The 20,032-nt window shown below is 51.0% G+C and overlaps 1 protein-coding gene across 1 annotated transcript in view; it reads right to left on the reverse strand.

Annotated features, from left to right (window-relative positions):
* The window catches only part of PARP6 (poly(ADP-ribose) polymerase family member 6), a 99,840-nt gene that overhangs the window by 9,122 nt on the left and 70,686 nt on the right, over positions 1-20,032 (reverse strand). Inside the window, 7 exon segments of the mRNA XM_075576031.1 lie at positions 967-1,030; positions 1,512-1,591; positions 14,578-14,647; positions 15,160-15,232; positions 15,721-15,833; positions 17,913-17,929; positions 17,932-17,960. Of these exon segments, the coding sequence (XP_075432146.1) occupies positions 967-1,030; positions 1,512-1,591; positions 14,578-14,647; positions 15,160-15,232; positions 15,721-15,833; positions 17,913-17,929; positions 17,932-17,960 (446 nt within the window).

Genomic DNA, 20,032 nt, shown 5'->3' on the forward strand with positions numbered 1-20,032 from the left:
TGCTCGGAGCGTGGCCCTCACAGTGGCAGTGCTCGGAGCGTGGCCCTCACAGTAGCAGTGCATGGAGCGTGGCCCTCACAGTGGCATTGCACGGAGCGTGGCCCTCACAGTGGCAGTGCACGGAGCGTGGCCCTCACAGTAGCAGTGCACGGAGCGTGGCCCTCACAGTGGCAGTGCTCGGAGCGTGGCCCTCACAGTGGCATTGCTCGGAGCGTGTCCCTCACAGTGGCATTGCACGGAGCGTGGCCCTCACAGTGGCAGTGCACGGAGCGTGGCCCTCACAGTAGCAGTGCACGGAGCGTGGCCCTCACAGTGGCATTGCATGGAGCGTGGCCCTCACAGTGGCAGTGCACGGAGCGTGGCCCTCACAGTAGCAGTGCACGGAGCGTGGCCCTCACAGTGGCATTGCTCGGAACGTGGCCCTCACAGTGCCATTACATGGAGCTTGGCCCTCACAGTGGCATTGCTCAGAGCGTGGCCCTCACAGTGGCATTGCTCGGAGCGTGGCCCTCACAGTGGCATTGCTCGGAGCGTGGCCCTCACAGTGGCATTGCATGGAGCGTGGCCCTCACAGTGGCATTGCACAGAGCGTGGCCCTCACAGTGCCATTGCACGGAGCGTGGCCCTCACAGTGGCATTGCATGGAGCGTGGCCCTCACAGTGGCATTGCACGGAGCGTGGCCCTCACAGTGGCATTGCACGGAGCGTGGCCCTCACAGTGCCATTGCATGGAGCGTGGCCCTCACAGTGGCAGTGCACGGAGCGTGGCCCTCACAGTGGCATTGCACAGAGCGTGGCCCTCACAGTGCCATTGCACGGAGCGTGGCCCTCACAGTGGCATTGCATGGAGCGTGGCCCTCACAGTGGCATTGCACGGAGCGTGGCCCTCACAGTGGCATTGCACGGAGCGTGGCCCTCACAGTGGCATTGCACGGAGCGTGGCCCTCAGTGAGAACGAGGTGTTACCTTCACACAGTGCGATGCAGTTCAGATTCCGGCTCTGCAGGAAGCGAGACTGGAGGCATCGAGTCTGTGAGAGGGGAGAGAGAGGGGGGGGGAAGAGAGAAAGAGGGGATGAGAGGGGGGAGGGGAGAGAGAGGGGGAGAAAGGGGGAGGGAGATTGAGAGGGGTAGAGAGGGGGTGAGAGAGAGCGGGAGAGAGTGGGGAGAGAGAGAGGGGGGAGGGAGGGGGTGAGAGGAGGGAGGGGCAGAGAAAGGGGAGAAGAGAATGGAGTGTGTGGAAGAGGGAGGGAGAAGAGAGAAAGAGGGGGAGAGAGATGGAAGAAAAGAGGGGGAGAGAGAGGGGTGAGAGTGTGAAACAGTTACTACTAAAGGGGGTATATTACCTGGGGTATATTACAGGGTGTATATTACACGGGCAGATTACAGGGGGTAGATTACAGGTTTTTTTTTACCTGGGGCATATTACAGGGGCAGATTACAGAGGGTAGATTACCTGGGGCATATTACAGGGGGCAGATAACAGGGGGCAGATTACAGGGGGTAGATTACCTGGGGTATAGTGTTCATCCTGTTATATCTCTGAACCAACTCATCTTTAGACGGCATCCGATGCTGTCCCTTACCCATTCCTATGAAAAGACAGATACACACTCTGACAAATACACACCTGACAGATACACACACACACCGTGCTCAGGAAGAAAGGGACCCTTTGGTTTTTCATCATATCTTCTATATTTCTCGCTCAGTCCCCATGAAAATGTCGCACAGCTGTGGGTCTGTGATGCAGATTAACACTATATAAGAAGCACAATGCAGAGAATGAACTAAATTGAAGACGCTGTATTATGCCAACAAGTGCCGGATGCGCTGCGGGAGGTGCGTGTTCATTACACGAGAAATAGGCGTTTTTCCTTCTTAGCGCGTAAATGTGTTCAACGGTTATATCTAATCTCACACACCAAGGTTACTATGAACATTGAGTTCCAAGTATGACTTAAAATCTCCTCCTCCCGCGGAAACGCCCGGAGACGAGAACGCTGCGGTCTGATCGCATCATCGATACCGCGCTGATCCGGCGGCTCCCCCGTCTGAACGATACGTTGATTTCTAGCGACCGTCCTTTATCAGGGAACATGTGATGTCAGCGTTTTGGGCCATAATTCTTGCTCCGTCTCACACACTTTATAACGCGCTTATCTTCTGCGCTAAACACCATTTTGGAACTATGCACCCGATGAGGTCATCACCCGTCGCCAAAGAATATTCATTAGATGATCAAATCATTCTTAAATGTAACAATCTCCTGTGAGCGACCTAGAATTGCGCATTATGAAAATTGAGTGATTCTTCTGCAAGATATAATGAAAAATGAAAGGGGTTCCTGTTTTTTCTGAACACTGCGTACATCTCATGAATATATTTCTAAGTGTGTGTGTGTCGACAGTGAGATCCAAGTGACGTTCAACAAATATGTTAACTGTGCAAAGATGGAAATAAATGGAGTAGAACTACAAGAAGTTGAAGACTTTGTGGCTATACTAGTAGTAGGGGTGTCAGGTGTCCAGCATTGAACCGGACTGTCATGTACAGTATTTGGACACAGTGTCGAGTAAATAAAGACAGGTAATACTGGACATGTATGTGAATACCGGTATTACCTCTGTGGGCGTGTATGTGTATACGGGTATTACCTCTCTGGGCGTGTATGTGTATACGAGTATTACCTCTCTGGGCGTGTATGTGTATACGGGTATTACCTCTCTGGGCATGTATGTGTATACCGGTATTACCTCTCTGGGCGTGTATGTGTATACCGGTATTACCTCTGTGGGCGTGTGTATGTGTATACCGGTATTACCTCTCTGGGCGTGTATGTGTATACCGGTATTACCTCTCTGGGCGTGTATGTGTATACTGGTATTACCTCTCTGGGCGTGTATGTGTATACCGGTATTTCCTCTCTGGGCGTGTATGTGTATACCGGTATTACCTCTCTGGGCGTGTATGTGTATACCGGTATTACCTCTGTGGGCGTGTGTATGTGTATACCGGTATTACCTCTCTGGGCGTGTATGTGTATACCGGTATTACCTCTCTGGGCGTGTATGTGTATACCGGTATTACCTCTCTGGACGTGTATGTGTTTACCGGTATTACATCTGTGGGCGTTTGTATGTGTATACCGGTATTACCTCTCTGGGCGTGTATGTGTATACCGGTATTACCTCTCTGGGCGTGTATGTGTATACCGGTATTACCTCTCTGGGCGTGTATGTGTATACCGGTATTACCTCTCTGGGCGTGTATGTGTATACCAGTATGACCTCTCTGGACGTGTATGTGTATACCGGTATTACCTCTCTGGGCGTGTATGTGTATACCGGTATTACCTCTCTGGGCGTGTATGTGTATACCGGTATTACCTCTCAGGGCGTGTATGTGTATACCAGTATTACCTCTCTGGACGTGTATGTGTATACCGGTATTACCTCTCTGGGCGTGTGTGTATACCGGTATTACCTCTCTGGGTGTGTATGTGTATACCGGTATTACCTCTCAGGGCGTATATGTGTATACCGGTATTACCTCTCTGGACGTGTATGTGTATACCGGTATTAACTCTCTGGGCGTGTATGTGTATACCGGTATTACCTCTCTGGGCATGTATGTGTATACCGGTGTCATGATAGAGGGGGTTTGGCCCGGGATTAAATGGGTTACACCCCATTTGGCCACCCCCTGCTCTCACTTGGGAAGCAATGGGTTAACTGGACTGTGGTCCAGTAATGTGTTTTTACCTTGCTTCAGCATCCGAATGTATATTTCCCTGTAAAAATGTATTGTTTCTGTCCCGTGTTTGCACCAACACATACACTAGGATTGATGCGGGAGGTAAAGGGTTAAGGTTAACTTAGTGTTTATAGCTCTTTGTTCCATGTTCCCGCCTTTTCAGGCACCATTTTGCAGAGTCCCATAAGTCGCCATTGGAGCTCCATGCATTCCAATGGCAGATGTAGCGGTATTGGACCTGTGTTCAAGCGACGACCAGCAGGTGGCGTCCGAGAGGAGGAGCGGCGGTTTCCCATTGTAAGTCAATGGGGCCATTGACTTCAATGGGGATTCCTCGACGCCGATCTCCAGGAACAGGTTGGCAGCCATCCAAACCGCAGACCGCAAAAGCGGATACAATGTCTTTGAAAAGAGCTTTATCACTTGGTTCAAGTTCAATGACAACTGGCGTGGGAATCTTAGGTTCTAGGGCACCTGGGAATAAAATTCTTTTTGCCCCTAGCCCCTAGGAACTCCCACACACGCCATTAAAAGCCTATGGCGGAACACGTTGATTTCAATGGGGAAAGAGTGACAGGCAGAGATTCATTTTTAAAGGGAAGACTCTTGTATTTTAAAAGTGTTTTTACCTGCATTTGTGTATCTCCGGTTCTGGGGGTCGCAGAGGCTGAGACTTGGCCACAATGGGGATACAGTTCCGGCAAGAAAAGCTGGCAAGTATCAGCCCACTGGGCCCAACGGAACCGATTATATTAATATGTGAAGATAGTAAGCTGTGAATAGTATTTTGGATCTGGTATGAGAACGCAGACCCCATCTGCTATGTTAATAGGTCAGGAGGACAGACAGATGGTCTAGCATAAGCCCTCTGATCAAAGGTTGACCGCTCTGATTGTATACACTAGGGCGAAGAACAAAGGGGCTGAGTGGTCTGTAAGTGTCATAGTTCACACTTGCAGATAAGGGAGATTCTACTTCAAAGGAATTTGCTAGCCAGTTAGGCGCCTCAGGGTTAAGAGATAGGCCTGAGATGGTATATAAATGAGGCTCAGCCTATACTCATTGTCTTTGTGTCATCCTGAGATTGCTGTATGAACTGCTAATCAAGATTTCTGATTATTTCGTCATTCCAATTCTCAGTAAGTGCATATTTTGTCTGTTATTTGTATATCTCGTGTGTTCACCTTTTTCAAGGAATAAATTATATTTTATCATATCTAGTCGTGTTCAGTTCAACCCAGGTATTTTGGTGTATATTATAGCTTGTCATAAAGCTAGAACTCGAGGTGAATTGCGAGTTCCTAACGCTAAAGATATTTGACACACAGTGTACAACATATAACACAAGATATGGCACCTCCTCACTGTTCCCCTACTTGTGAGAAGTATTGCCTCCAGAACCAAAGTGCCGGCCATCCGTGTGACTGGAGTCGGGCACCGAGACCGGAGGAATGCATCAAGTCGGTGCTGGAACCTGCAGCCGGCAAGGCTGAGAGGCGGCGATCGGTGAGCATGAAACCCGGCCGGCTGAGCAAAGAACCACCGCTGCAGCCACCGTAACCATCAAACCGCCCGGAGAGCAGGGAATGGATCCAGCTCCGGGACGGCAGAGACTTGGGGAGGGAGCGGGTGGTCTCGGAGACCACAGAAGTCTTGCACCAGGAGAGGTAACGGCCGTTGCGGCAGCCCGTCCATTTTCCCTGAAAGAGCTAGCACTGGTGTGTGCGTTGGGCGAGACGTGGTTCCCGGCAAAGTGGACCCAGTTCATGGCGTTGGTGCCGCACAGACCCGCTTACCCCCTCCCAGAACCCGGGGCTCGAGCAACTCCACTCTGGACTCAGCAGCCCCTTGCTGGGGGAAGTCCACCGGCGGCGGAGAAGCTCCGGCATGAGCCCGGCGCTCAAGCAACTCCGCTCTGGACTCAGCAGCCCCTTGCGGGGGGTAGTCCACCGGCGGCGGAGAAGCTCCGGAATGAGCCCGGCGATCGAGCTCCTCCACTCTGGACTCAGCAGCCCCTTGCGGGGGGTAGTCCACCGGCGGCGGAGAAGCTCCGGCAGGCGCCGCGGCGCTATCACTGCCAATCAGCGGGCCACAATAATGCCCGGTGCCCGGACCATGCGCGGTCGGGCGAAGCCCCTCAGGGCCAGCGCTCACGAGCTGCGGAAAAGATGACCCAGTTAGCGGCATCCTCTGATGGCTCCCGCCCAGCCGGGGCGACAACCCTTCGCGGGACGTCCCCTGGAGAACCTGGCCGGGCTGCATTGGCAACAGTAGCGGAGAGCGGCGGCTATCCATCGGATCCCAGCGGAGAACCGGCGGCGGCGGAGAAGAAGCCGCCATTCCGGCATCCTGCCGGCGGCAATTTTATTTGGGGGAGGATTGGGGTCTGTGGGAGGTGGGTGATTCACATTGGTGGAATCGGCGATCCCCAGCGATGACCGGAGCCCCACGATCCATGCCGGTGTCCCTGTACCAAAGCCGGGTGCTGTTGCGGCAGCTACCCGGGGCTCGCCCGTGGCGGTGGCGGCAGGCGGAAGAGCCGCGATTCCGGCAAAGTGCCGGAGCCCTTTCTGAGTGGGGGAAGGGACAGGGATTGCGGGAGGGGGTTATTTTACCGGGTTTGAATGGAGCCGTGTTTCTCCACGAGGACCTGGGACCCTTGTCCTGCACCGTTTTACCTGTGCCAAACCCGGGAGCTGTTGCGGCAGTTGCCCGTTGCTTCCCGGCTAAACTGCTGCCGACGGCGGCCACTCCAGTCCCCCTGCAATCGGGACCAACGAAGGCGGCGGTCTCTGCGGGGACCAGCGAGGTAAGCCAGACCAAGTCGCAGACTGACTCTGACTTATTTTTTCCTATGACTGTACCCTGTTGTTCCCTTGTAGGGGTGACCGGTGGGTGGCAGAAGATAGGGGCACCAGGGGAGGGGAAGGAAGGGCAGCTTGTAGGGCAGCTAGGCTCCCCCATTACCCTGGCGGAGCAGCAAGGGGACTCTCAGTTAAGAGCCCCACTGTTGCAGCCTTGCTATGGGCTGGAGGTATCAGGGGTAGTGGCAAAGTTAGACAACCCCAGGGTTACCTACCGGCCAGGAGCTAAGGTGGGTGCATCTGCACCAGCAACCCTGAGCTCACCTCCGGTAATGGGGGCACAGCTTCAGGGAGAGGGGCTAGCCCCGTTAGCACCCAGCTCTAGGGTAGGATTGCCTGGGAGAGGGTTGGGTGGGCCAGTGGAAACCGGGGAGGGAAGGCAGTGTGACGATAGTGAGGGTTTGGCCCGGGATTAACGGGGTTACTCCCCAAGGGCCCCCCTCTAACCTCGCCAGGGAGACAAGGGGTTAACTGGGCTGAGGTCCAGAAATGTGATTTAACCCTTGTTATAACATGAAAATGCTTATTCCCGTGTAAAATGTATTGTTGCTGGGTCAGTGTCTGCATAACCCACCCACTGGGACTTAAGAGGTTAATCTTATATGCAGTGCTGAATAAACAGTTACCGGGAAACTGGTAATTTGGGAACGGAGTAAGCCAGGACCCTGAGCCTTGGGGTACAGCCTCCGGGTCACCCCCCAAGTACACACATATTAAAAATATAACTTTGTCATAAGAGGAACATAAATTTTTGATAAAGTGAATTTTTGCAGTTTTTGAAATATACAGGCAGAATGCTAATGGTGTGCTAATGCTAATGTACAGGCAGAATGCCTGCCCTTTTGTAATGCATGAGGAACCAAATGGTCTTGACACCTTAAAGCTGGGTTACCTCTGTATGCTAAATAGGACATCCTGCTAGAATTTAGCCTGGCTTCACAGGGGTATTGCTATGCGAGACCCAGGAATGGAAGTGTTTGTTATTCACACCTTCCAGCAAAAGGTATCCTGCTTCAAAGGGTTTATTGATGGGGGTAGGGGTGGAGCTACCCCAAGCAGGATATCAAAATGAGTAACCTTATTAAATATAAGAATACTATGAGATGCCCTTGGCTGAACATGCTAAGACCTACATATTTGTATTCGTGGGACTTCCCCGCCACCAACCGTTACAAACACTTAATATCTGGCCCTTAGTGGCTGCCAGATATTAATATCTCTATTAATTTTCATATTACACTGTAATGTTTGGGACGAAATGTATTAATATATCTCACCTGACTGTATGTATTACTGAACTCAAGTTATGAGGTGATTTGCAGTAAATATGAAATTTTGGTTGAGTTCTGAGAAACTGCAACCCCCTGCTATGATAATGAGCAGGAATGCCAGAATTTACATCGCGTGGTCATCAAAGGCTAAATTGCTAATTGCTTATGCTTGGCCCAACTGACCAAAAGGAACTAGCCAGAGTAAGTGTAACTTTTCACACTGGACCCTGGAAGTCCAAATGAGCTTCAAAAGCTTCAAAGGGACTTTTGCTAGACGGCACAGCGCCGTATCTGGGAAAGAGGGGGTTAAAATGATATATGTCAGAACCACCCTTTACCCATTGTTCTTCATTGTTCTTCATGTTGTTCATGTTTTGCAAGTTCTTCAAGTGTTCAGTCTGTTCTATACCATCTTGTTTGCTGAGAGAAACGCTATGCACTGTCTTCCTGCCAGAGGTCTTTTCATGCTTTTGGGTGTCTTGATGACTATGAAGAGTGCTGTATGAACTGCCAGTCCAGCTGTGACTGCTTCATCATTTCCATTTTACGTAAGTGTCTATATTTTGCCTGTTATTTGTACATATCTGTTGTGTTCACCTTTATCAAGGAATAAATTACATTTTATCATATCTAAGTCTCGTCCCAGTTCAAACCCAGGTATATATATATTTATATATAGTTTTGGTGTAAATTACAGCCTGTCATAAGCTATCGTGACAGGCAGCAAGTGAGCCAGCCAGATTTCCCCATTACCCTGGCGGAGCCTCAGGGGGTCTCTCGGTTTAGAGCCCCACTGTTGTTGCCTGGCTATGGGCTGAAGGTCTCAGGGGCAGTGGCACAGTTAGCCCACCCCCAGATTACCTGCCAGCCAGGAGCCAAGGCAGGTGCTTCTGCACCAGTGCCCCTGGGCTCCTCTCCGGTAATAGGGAGGCAGTGTCAGGGAGATGGCCTCACTCAGGTGTCCTTAGGGTCCAGGTTAGGAATAACTAGGGAGAAGCGGAGTGAGGGAAGGCTGCAGGTAGGTAGCCAGCACCAGGTCTCAGTAGGACAAGAAGGGCTAGTGGTAGCCGGGGAGGGAAAGCAGCAGATATGGCAGCTAGAGTTCCCCATTACCCTGGCAGAGCCTCAGGGGGTTCCTCAGATCAGCAACCCCCTGTTGCAGCCTGGCTATGGGCTGGGGGTATCATGGGCAGTGGCAAGCTTGTGCCACCCCAGGGATACCTGCCAGCCAAGAGCTAAGGCGGTTGCATCTGGAGAGGTGCCCCTGAGCTCATCCCTGGTAAGGGGGAGACAAGGTCAGGGAGGTAGGTGCACTCAGGTAGTTCCAGTGTCTGGGTTAGGATTGCCTAGGGGGGAGCGGAGTGCAGGTGGGCTGCAGGGAGGTAAGCAGCAGGATTCATCAGCAGGGGCAGAGGTGCTGGACCTAGGGGAGGCTAGGCAGGGAGACACTGTGGAGCAGGGGGAGATAGGAGGTCAGTGGGGTGTCAGGAATCTGGCAGAAGCTAGGGATGGGCTAGGTAGGCAGGAGGTCCCTTGTTCTGACTGGCCAGGAATGACCCCCCTGACAGATTCCCCAGGGTTCCCAGAGGTGGGGCTGTGGCTAGGCAGGCAGCCAGGAGCAGTAGCCATGGCTAGGGGGTACAGCAGAGGGTTCTGTCCCCAGGGCAGCCAAGGGTAGCTACAGGGAGGAAGGGCAGCACAGTGGCGTGAAGTGATGCTGGCCCTAGCAGCAGTGGTGGTAGCAGGTGCTTGTTTGCTGGCCTTCAGTTTTGAGAGGGCATGGGCAAAGCACCTGGGTACCAGGGACCCCAGGACAGGATACTGGGGGATGGCCTTGTCCCAGGGGGCGCAGGAGAGGGTAGGAGTCAGCACCCCAAGTGGTTTCTTGATTCCAGAAGTGATGCCACTCGGGGTGGGGACTGCCCTAGTGCCAGGGAGGAGAGGCAAGGGTATAGCGGAGCAGCTACAGGTGGGCACAGGGCTAGGGCAGGTAGGGTCCCTACAGGATAGTGACATAGCTCTTTCCCAGACTTGGTTGACAGGAAAGCGACGGTCTGTGCTTGATAGCTTGTCTCTCGCTGGTGCCAGTCCCTGGGCAGTATGCAGCCGGGTCTGCAGAGGTGCCCCTTCACAATGGGCTTGGTTCACCAGGCACTGGGTGGGGGGCAGAGGGTGGCAAAGGAGGATGCCCGGTGGCCACGTTGGAGCCCTGCTCAGCAGGATCTGGACTTCACTATCCAATGTGGCCAGGACAATGTACGGGACAATGCCGGAGGACAATTTTGCCAGGCCAACCCCTCAGGACTTATTGAGTGCTTCAAGGATGCCAGTGGTGTCCCAGTGCCAGGGTGGGCAGCTGGGTCACAAGGCACCCATTGAGCAGGGGAGGTGTCATGGGAGAGGGGGTTTGGCCCGGGATTAAAGGGGTTACACCCCATTTGGCCACCCCCTGCTCTCACTTGGGAAGCAAGGGGTTAACTGGACTGTGGTCCAGTAATGTGTTTTTACCTTGCTTCAGCATCCTAATGTATATTCCCCTGTAAAAATGTATTGTTTCTGTCCCAGTGTCTGCACCAACACATACACTAGGATTGATGCGGGAGGTAAAGGGTTAAGGTTAACTTAGTGTTTATAGCTCTTTGTTCCATGTTCCCGCCTTTTCAGGCACCATTTTGCAGAGTCCCATAAGTCGCCATTGGAGCTCCATGCATTCCAATGGCAGAAGTAGCGGGTTTGGACCTGTTTTCAAGCGACGACCAGCAGGTGGCGTCCGAGAGGAGGAGCGGCGGTTTCCCATTGTAAGTCAATGGGGCCATTGACTTCAATGGGGATTCCTCGACGCCGATCTCCAGGAACAGGTTGGCAGCCATCCAAACCGCAGACCGCAAAAGCGGATACAATGTCTTTGAAAAGAGCTTTATCACTTGGTTCAAGATCAATGACAATTGGCGTGGGAATCTTAGGTTCTAGGGCACCTGGGAATAAAATTCTTTTTGCCCCTAGCCCCTAGGAACCCCCACACACGACCCCCATCGGGTCCGGGAATGAGGGACCCCCGTAAAGGGTCGAGCGGAGAAAGAGGGTCGCGCAATTGACTTTAATGGCGGAGCGGAGGTCCCATTAAATCCAATGGCGGTGTGCGCCCATGCATTGTCTATGGCGGCGCCGGCCATTGATTCCAATGGGGAAAAGCCGCGTGTTGATAAAACGGCTAAGTCCGAAATGTTGAAAAGTGTAAGTCCATAGCTCTGGTTCTGGAAGGACCAGATGGCTGGGATTTGGGTGGCATGTAGCCAAGGTTCCGGCATGAATGCATGGCCATTCCCAGCCCTCTCCGAACAACCAGACGGAGTGTGGGCAAATGTAAAGATTTTTTGGTTTTTCCATAGACTTCAATGGCGGCGTCTCCCCATTGAAAGTCTATGGCGGGGAACTCCATTGACTTCAATGGCGGAGCCGCGTCATTAAAAGCCTATGGCGGCGGAACCCGTTGATTTCAATGGGGAAGAGTGACAGGCAGAGATTCATTTTTAAAGGGAAAACTCCTGTATTTTAAAAGTGTTTTTACCTGCATTTGTGTATCTCCGGTTCTGGGGGTCGCAGAGGCTGAGACTTGGCCACAATGGGGATACAGTTCCGGCAAGAAAAGCTGGCAAGTATCAGTCCACTGGGCCCAATGGAACCGATTATATTAATATGTGAAGATAGTAAGCTGTGAATAGTATTTTGGATCTGGTATGAGAACGCAGACCCCATCTGCTATGTTAATAGGTCAGGAGGACAGACAGATGGTCTAGCATAAGCCCTCTGATCAAAGGTTGACCGCTCTGATTGTATACACTAGGGTGAGGAACAAAGGGGCTGAGTGGTCTGTAAGTGTCATAGTTCACACTTGCAGATAAGGGAGATTCTACTTCAAAGGAATTTGCTAGCCAGTTAGACGCCCCAGGGTTAAGAGATAGGCCTGAGATGGTATATAAATGAGGTTCAGCCTATACTCATTGTCTTTGTGTCATCCTGAGATTGCTGTATGAACTGCTAATCAAGATTTCTGATTATTTCGTCATTCCAATTCTAAGTAAGTGCATATTTTGTCTGTTATTTGTATATCTCGTGTGTTCACCTTTTTCAAGGAATAAATTATATTTTATCATATCTAGTCGTGTTCAGTTCAACCCAGGTATTTTGGTGTATATTATAGCTTAGGATCCAGGGCAGGAAGGCTTGGTGTATATTATAGCTTGTCATAAAGTTACCGTGACAACCGGTATTACCTCTCTGGGCGTGTATGTGTATACCGGTGTTACCTCTCTGGGCGTGTATATGTATACCGGTATTACCTCTCAGGACGTGTATGTGTATACCGGTATTACCTCTCAGGACGTGTATGTGTATACCGGTGTTACCTCTCTGGGCGTGTATATGTATACCGGTATTACCTCTCAGGACGTGTATGTGTATACCGGTGTTACCTCTCTGGGCGTGTATATGTATACCGGTATTACCTCTCAGGACGTGTATGTGTATACCGGTATTACCTCTCTGGGCGTGTATGTGTATACCGGTATTACCTCTCTGGGCGTGTATGTGTATACCGGTATTACCTTTCTGGACATAGTGACCTGACCGGCTTGGGGGGCTGCAGGATGTCCCCGAGCAGGGAGAGAGCAGGGCTGTTGCTAGGGGGCTGAGCAGCTTCCTACATTCTGATTGGCTGGCTGCATTACCCAGCAGCAATCAGGAGGTCTTGTCAAGAGCCTGAGGGTGGGGCCAATGAGAGGAGGAAACAGCATGGAGCATGTGTGTCTTGAGCATGTGTCTTGAGCGCTCGCGCGTGTGTCTCGAACGTGTCACAGATTTCACCATTGTGTCCAGTATTTGTGGAGAAGTCGCCTGGCAACCCTATTTAGTAGCTCCGAAGTTGCCATTGCCGCGCTGCGCGGTTTGGCGTGTTCACACGTCACCAGAATGAAATGTGAGAAAAAAACATATTCTCTATGGCAAATCGCGCGGTTCAAACCGCATCTAAAAAGTGACAAAGCGCCCGGTGTAACAGCCAAACCGCGTCTATAAAAAGTGACAAAGCGCCCGGTGTAACCGCCAAACCGCGTCTATAAAAAGTGACAAAGCGCCCGGTGTAACCGCCAAACCGCCTGGATTGTACGCGCTTTAGAAGCGGAATGACCTGAGGTGGGGCCATCTCCATCCCCAGTCCGGCTGATGACTTTTGCTCTCTCAGCCAAACCCAGATTTCAGGCCCTGCATGGAACTCGCGATCCCAATATCGCCGCCCCTGAGGTGGGATTGGCAAAGCCGTAGTCAAACCGCTTGTAAAAAAAAAAAGCCGTTTCCACACGGATTGAACAAGCAAGAAGGGCTGAGAGAATAGTAAAGCGTGACAATCCTATCGGAAACGGCTCTGCAGACACGGCCGGACACACTTCGGAGCTTCTAGAATAGGCCCTTAAGCCTACCTTGGTGGGCAAGTAACAATGGCTGGGAACGGGTAGAAAAGCAACAGGAGAATGGAGATGGCATGGAGCATAATTGGAACAAGACAATCTTTCAAAGAGGAAAGTGTTAGGCCCGTGTATCCTGCCCGTGCTCACGTACGGATGTGAGACTTGGACCCTAAATGCAAAGATCATTCAGAAGCTTCAGATAATTCCAAGTATGGAGAGATTTTTGGTCTCCCTTTTCCTGTTATTGCATAATTGTAGCTGCACAGCCTGCCTACCTACTACCAGGATGTGAGTATTGCTTATTTTCAGGGGAACCTGTCGATGAGACTGAGGGTGAGTGGGCTTGTACCATCTACCACCTGTCTTCAGGAGGATAGTACCCATACTAGTGCACATTAAGTACTATATTATTCTTATTAGTACCCTGGTTTAGTGGTTTGGCTTATTTTATTCATTGCACCTGCATTTGAGCGCTTTAGCCATTTTCCACAAGTATGGAGAGATGCTTGCTGGGTATTACACAAAGACGTATGGAGCGACGCATGTTGGGAAATTAGCCAAAGAAGTATAAAGAGATGCATGCTGGGTATTACCCAAAGAAGTATAAAGAGATGCATGCTGGGTATTACCCAAAGAAGTATAAAGAGATGCATGCTGGGTTTTACCCAAATTAGTATGGATAGATGCATGCTGGGTATTACCCAAAGAAGTATAAAGAGATGCATGCTGGGTATTACCCAAAGAAGTATGGAGAGATGCATGCTGGATATTACCTAAATAAGTATTAAGAGAGATGCATGCTGGGTATTACCCGAAGGGACAGGAAAAAGAATGAATGGGTTCGAAACCAAACAAAAGTCTGTGACATCATCACACGGGGGAAGAAATTAAAATGGCGATGGGCCGGACATATCGCAAGAAGAAATGACCGTTGTTGGACAAAGATGGTACACAATTGGATTCCGAGAGAGGTTAGAAGACCAAGACGACGAACAAAAGTAAGCTGAGAGGATGAAATAAAATGTGTTGGAGCAACGTGGAGACGAGAGGCTGTAACCGCAGAACCTGGGAGATCATTGGGGAGACCTCATCCAGCAGTGGGCCTACGAGGGCTGAAGATAATGATGATGATTATGATGATGATGATGGTAAACCCAGGCCGACGCTATGACACAACCATTGTACACGCTGTATACCAGGTATGTATTTACCAATACGCCCTTACCTGAGTATCCAAAGGAAATACTGGAAATTGGGCTCAAGTAAATCCCCTTCCCGTAGGCTGCTCCATGCAGCTTGTGAAGAGAGAGCGAGACCGTCATAGAGAGGGGACAGAGAGACACGCAGAGAGACTGCTTCGTACACGCAGAGACATGCAAAGGGACTGCTCTGTACACGCAGAGACATGCAGAGACTGCTCCGTACACGCAGAGACATGCAGAGAGACTGCTCACCTCTGGTCACTCACCCTTCACAGCACACTTACCCCTCACTCACCCCTCACACCATACTTACTCCTCACTCACATTAACCCTCACTCACCCCTCACACCATACTTACCCCTCACTCACATTAACCCTCACTCACATTAACCCCGCACACCACACTCACCCCTCACTCAAACTCACCCCTCACTCACCCCCACTCACTCTCACCCTCACTCACACTCACCCATCACTCATACTCACCCCTCACTCATACTCACCCCTCACTCACACTCACCCATCACTCACACTCGCCCCTCACTCACACTCGCCCCTCACTCACACTCGCCCCTCACTCACACTCGCCCCTCACTCACACTCACCTGTAGTTTGGTGTAGGATGCATTCACCAGCCCGTTACGGAGGATGGAGTGCCAGTTCTCAATATGAGAGCCGCTGGCGAGAGAGAGGGGGCAGTAATATATCCTTGAGATGAGTAAATAGGAACAACTTCCCTCTCTCCCGAAAAAGGCAAATAATCCACCCCTCCGAGGGTAATTACCTGGGAGAGTTATGCACCCATAAGAAAGGCAATTACTCACGAACGGGGCAATTACTCACTAACGGGGCAATTACCTTCCTATGAGAGGGGTAATTATCCTTCTAACAGTGGTACAATTAGCTGCTGAGCAGGTAAGTAACTGCCCCAGTACTGCTGGACACTTCAGAGAGGGGCAGTTCTGTACCTCAGCTCTGTAATACCCCGAGCAGACTCTGCCCTCCTTATCCCTCCCCCCGCTCCTCCATTCCTCCTCTCCTCATTCCTCCTATCCAACCCCCACTCCTCTTCTCCACCCCTACTCCTCTTCTCCCCCATTTCTCAGTCACCCTGTGCCCCTTATTCCTCCCCTGCCCCCATCCCCTCCGCCCTCCCCCCCTCTCACTGAAAGGCGAAGGTGCTGCCGTAGAGCTTCTTGGCGGTGCGGAATCGCGCCTCCTTTGCGGGGGGGCTGCTGAGCAGGAGGAACTGGTGAGAGGTGTGCATGAACTTCAGCTGCTACCGGGGGAGGGAGGGGGAGAGAGAGACCGAGAGGGAGAGAGAGAGACCAAGGGGGAGAGAGACCGGGGGGAGGGGGAGAGATCCAGGAAGGGGTGGGGGGGGGGGGAGAGAGAGACGGGGGAGGGAGAGAGATCCAGGAAGGGGTGGGGGGGGGGAGAGAGAGACGGGGGAGGGAGAGAGACCAAGGGGGAGGGAGGGGGGAGAGAGACCGAGGGGGAGGGAGGGGGGAGAGAGACCGAGGGGGAGGGAGGGGGGAGAGAGACCGAGGGGTAGGGAGGGGGAGAGAGACCGGGGGGAGGGAGGGGGAGAGAGATCGGGGGGAGAGATAGAGGGAGAGAGAGATAGAGGGAGAGAGAGACAGAGGGAGAGAGAGACAGAGGGAGAGAGAGACAGAGGGAGAGAGAGACCGAGGGAGAGAGAGACCGAGGGAGAGAGAGACCGAGGGAGAGAGAGACCGAGGGGGAGAGAGACCGAGGGGGAGAGAGACAGAGGGGGAGAGAGACAGAGGGGGAGAGAGACAGAGGGGGAGAGAGACCGAGGGGGAGAGAGACCGAGGGGGAGAGAGACCGGAGGGAGAGAGAGATCCAGGAATTGGGGGGGGGGGGAGAGACCGAGAGGGAGAGAGACCGGGTGGAGGAAGGGAGACAGAGGGAGGGAGAGAGAGGAACCCGGGAAGGGGGGGAGAGGGATAAAATGGAGGGAGGGGGGGAGAGAGACGGGGAGGGAGGGGAGAGACTCAGAGAGGGGGGGGGGGAGAGAGACCCGGGGGGGGGAGAGAGAGAGAGACCGAGGCAGGCCGAAGGAGGGGGAGAGGGGAACCCGGGAGGGGGGGAGAGAGAGAGAGAACGGAGGGAGGAGAGAGAAAGAGACAGGTGGAGGGAGTGGGAGGGAGGGGGAGAGAGAACCAGGGGAGGTGGGGGGAGAGACCAAGGGGGAGGAAGGGGGAGAGAAAGGAGGGGAAAGAGGAGAGGGTGGGAGCAGAGAGAGGGGAGGAGAAATAGAAGGTGGAAAAGAGAAAGTGGGGGGACATAGTACAGAGCGGGTGGGGGAGAGTGAAGGGGGGCAAAGGGAAATGTGGGGGAACAAGTGAGGAGGAGGGAAGGAGATAAAGGGGAAGAGAGACAGGGGGGGCAGAGATAGGAAGGGGAGGAAGAGAGAGAGGGGGGGAAGGAGAGGAAAAATCCATGCAGCATATTAATCCTGTATATACCCTGTACAATTTTGTAGTGGTACTGTATAAAGGGATCAGTGTATAAAGCAAACTAATAAGCCCTTCACTGCTAGAGCAGCCCCATAGCTCCTCCTATTGCCCCATATACCCGCTCCCTATAACTCCTCCTATTACCCCATATAACCGCTCCCTTTAACTCCCCCTATTACCCCATATAACCTCTCCCTATAACTCCTCCTATTACCTCATATAACCTCTCCCTATAACTCATCCTATTACCCCATATAACCTCTCCCTATAACTCCTCCTATTACCCCATATACCCGCTCCCTATAACTCCTCCTATTACCCCATATAACCGCTCCCTTTAACTCCTCCTATTACCCCATATAACCGCTCCCTATAACTCCTCCTATTACCTCATATAACCCCTCCCTATAACTCCTCCTATTCCCCCATATAACCACTTCCTATAACTCCTCCTATTCCCCCATATAACCGCTCCCTATAACTCCTCCTATTACTCCATATAACCGCTCCCTATAACTCCTCTCATTACTCCATATAACCCCTCCCTATAACTCCTCTTATTCCACCATATAACCACTCCCTATAACTCCTCCTATTACCCCATATAACCTCTCCCTATAACTCCTCATATTCCCCCATATAACCACTCCCTATAACGCCTCCTATTACCCCATATAACCTCTCCCTATAACTCCTCCTATTACCTCATATAACCACTCTCTTTAACTCGTCCCATTACCCCATATAACCGCCCCCTATAACTCCTCCTATTACTCCATATAACCGCTCTCTTTAACTCCTCCTATTACTTCATATAACCCCTCCCTATAACTCCTATTAATACACAGTGGGGGTGATGGGAGTATATTACTTACCCTGCTGAGTGGCAGTTGACAATGTGGGACCGGTTACTGGAAATGATCCTACAGAGAGAGAGGAGGGAAGGGGGTATAGTATATATAATAAAGACCATACCACTGCACTGGGAGGGGTGTAATATATATAAAATATAGTCGGGACCATATCATTACACTGGGAGGGTGAGTAGTATATTTAATATAGACTGTACCACTGCATTGGAGTGGTGCAGTATATATAATATAGACCGGGCCATATCACTGCACTTGGAGGGGGTATAGTATAGATAATACAGACCAGATCGTACCACTGCACTGGGAGGGATCCTAGTATATATAATATAGAGCGAACGGTACCACCACTGGAGGGATGTAATAATATAATAAAGACCGGACACTGCTTGGGGAGGGGGTTTAGTATGTATAATATAGACCAGACCGTACCACTGCATTGAGCAGGGGTGTAGTTTATATAATATAGACCAGACCGTACAAATGTATTGGGAGGGGGTGTGCTATATATAATACAACAAAAGACAAATGTCGTAATGTAAATTATTATATATAATCGAGACAGGACTGTACCCCTGCAGTGAGTCGGGGTGTTGTAGGTGTTACAGACAGAACTCCTGAGGTAAAGTTTAAGGTATATAATGTGTGGTGCACGGGAACGACAGGAGGGACCCTTAACCCTCCCAAAGCGATAGAGAAACAAAGGAGATGTTCCCAGCACTCAATATGAATAAAACGAGAAAAAAAACCACTGGAATATGCCAAAAAATATCAATTGTATTGAAAAGAAATACACAATATAACGTATACAATCCGAAGGATGCTACAACAAGCCAAAAAATGGCGTGAGGGTTGGGAGGTGGGAGAGGGAAAACAAGGGGAAACACAAGGGGGATAAAGTAGTGACAATAAAAGATAAGATGTGATGAAGAAAAGGGGGGCAACGTTTCGGGGCAGGATGCCCATTCCCACAGATCCTTAAAAAAGGAACCTGCGGTACATCCCTTCATACCATACCACAAATATCTCCCTCCCGTCTGTACTGTAATCATGTACAAAACAGAACAACATAAAGTTGTACTTCCATAGACAGGGAAATATAAAAAGAGGAACACTAATTGATAATGTCAATGTGTCCACACAAGCTTACACTGCTAATGCCAGTAATCCAATCAATACCTGTTTTTTCGTTTTATTCATATTGAGTGCTGGGAACATCACCTTTGTTAGTATATATAATATATTCCGGGCCGTACCACTGCACCGGGATGGGGTGTAGTATTTATAATATAGTCCGGACCATACCACTGCATTGGGAGGGGGAGTAGTATTTATAATAAGCGTGTAGTCCGGACCATACCACTGCATTGGGAGGGGGAGTAGTATTTCTAATAAACGTGTAGTCCGGACCATACCACTGCACTGGGAGGGGGAGTAGTTTTTATAATAAGCGTGTAGTCCGGACCATACCACTGCACTGGGAGGGGGAGTAGTTTTTATAATAAGCGTGTAGTCCGGACCATACCACTGCACTGGGAGGGGGAGTAGTTTTTATAATAAACGTGTAGTCCGGACCATACCACTGCATTGGGAGGGGGAGTAGTTTTTCTAATAAACGTGTAGTCCGGACCATACCACTGCACTGGGAGGGGGAGTAGTATTTCTAATAAACGTGTAGTCCGGACCATACCACTGCACTGGGAGGGGGAGTAGTATTTATAAAATAGTCCGGACCATACCACTGCACTGGGAGGGGGAGTAGTATTTATAATAAACGTGTAGTCCGGACCATACCACTGCACTGGGAGGGGGAGTAGTATTTATAAAATAGTCCGGACCATACCACTGCATTGGGAGGGGGAGTAGTATTTATAATAAACGTGTAGTCCGGACCATACCACTGCATTGGGAGGGGGAGTAGTATTTCTAATAAACGTGTAGTCCGGACCATACCACTGCATTGGGAGGGGGAGTAGTATTTCTAATAAACGTGTAGTCCGGACCATACCACTGCACTGGGAGGGGGAGTAGTATTTATAATAAACGTGTAGTCCGGACCATACCACTGCACTGGGAGGGGGAGTAGTATTTCTAATAAACGTGTAGTCCGGACCATACCACTGCAC

This window comes from Ascaphus truei, chromosome 18, assembly GCF_040206685.1.
Source record: "Ascaphus truei isolate aAscTru1 chromosome 18, aAscTru1.hap1, whole genome shotgun sequence".
Lineage (NCBI taxonomy): Eukaryota > Metazoa > Chordata > Amphibia > Anura > Ascaphidae > Ascaphus > Ascaphus truei.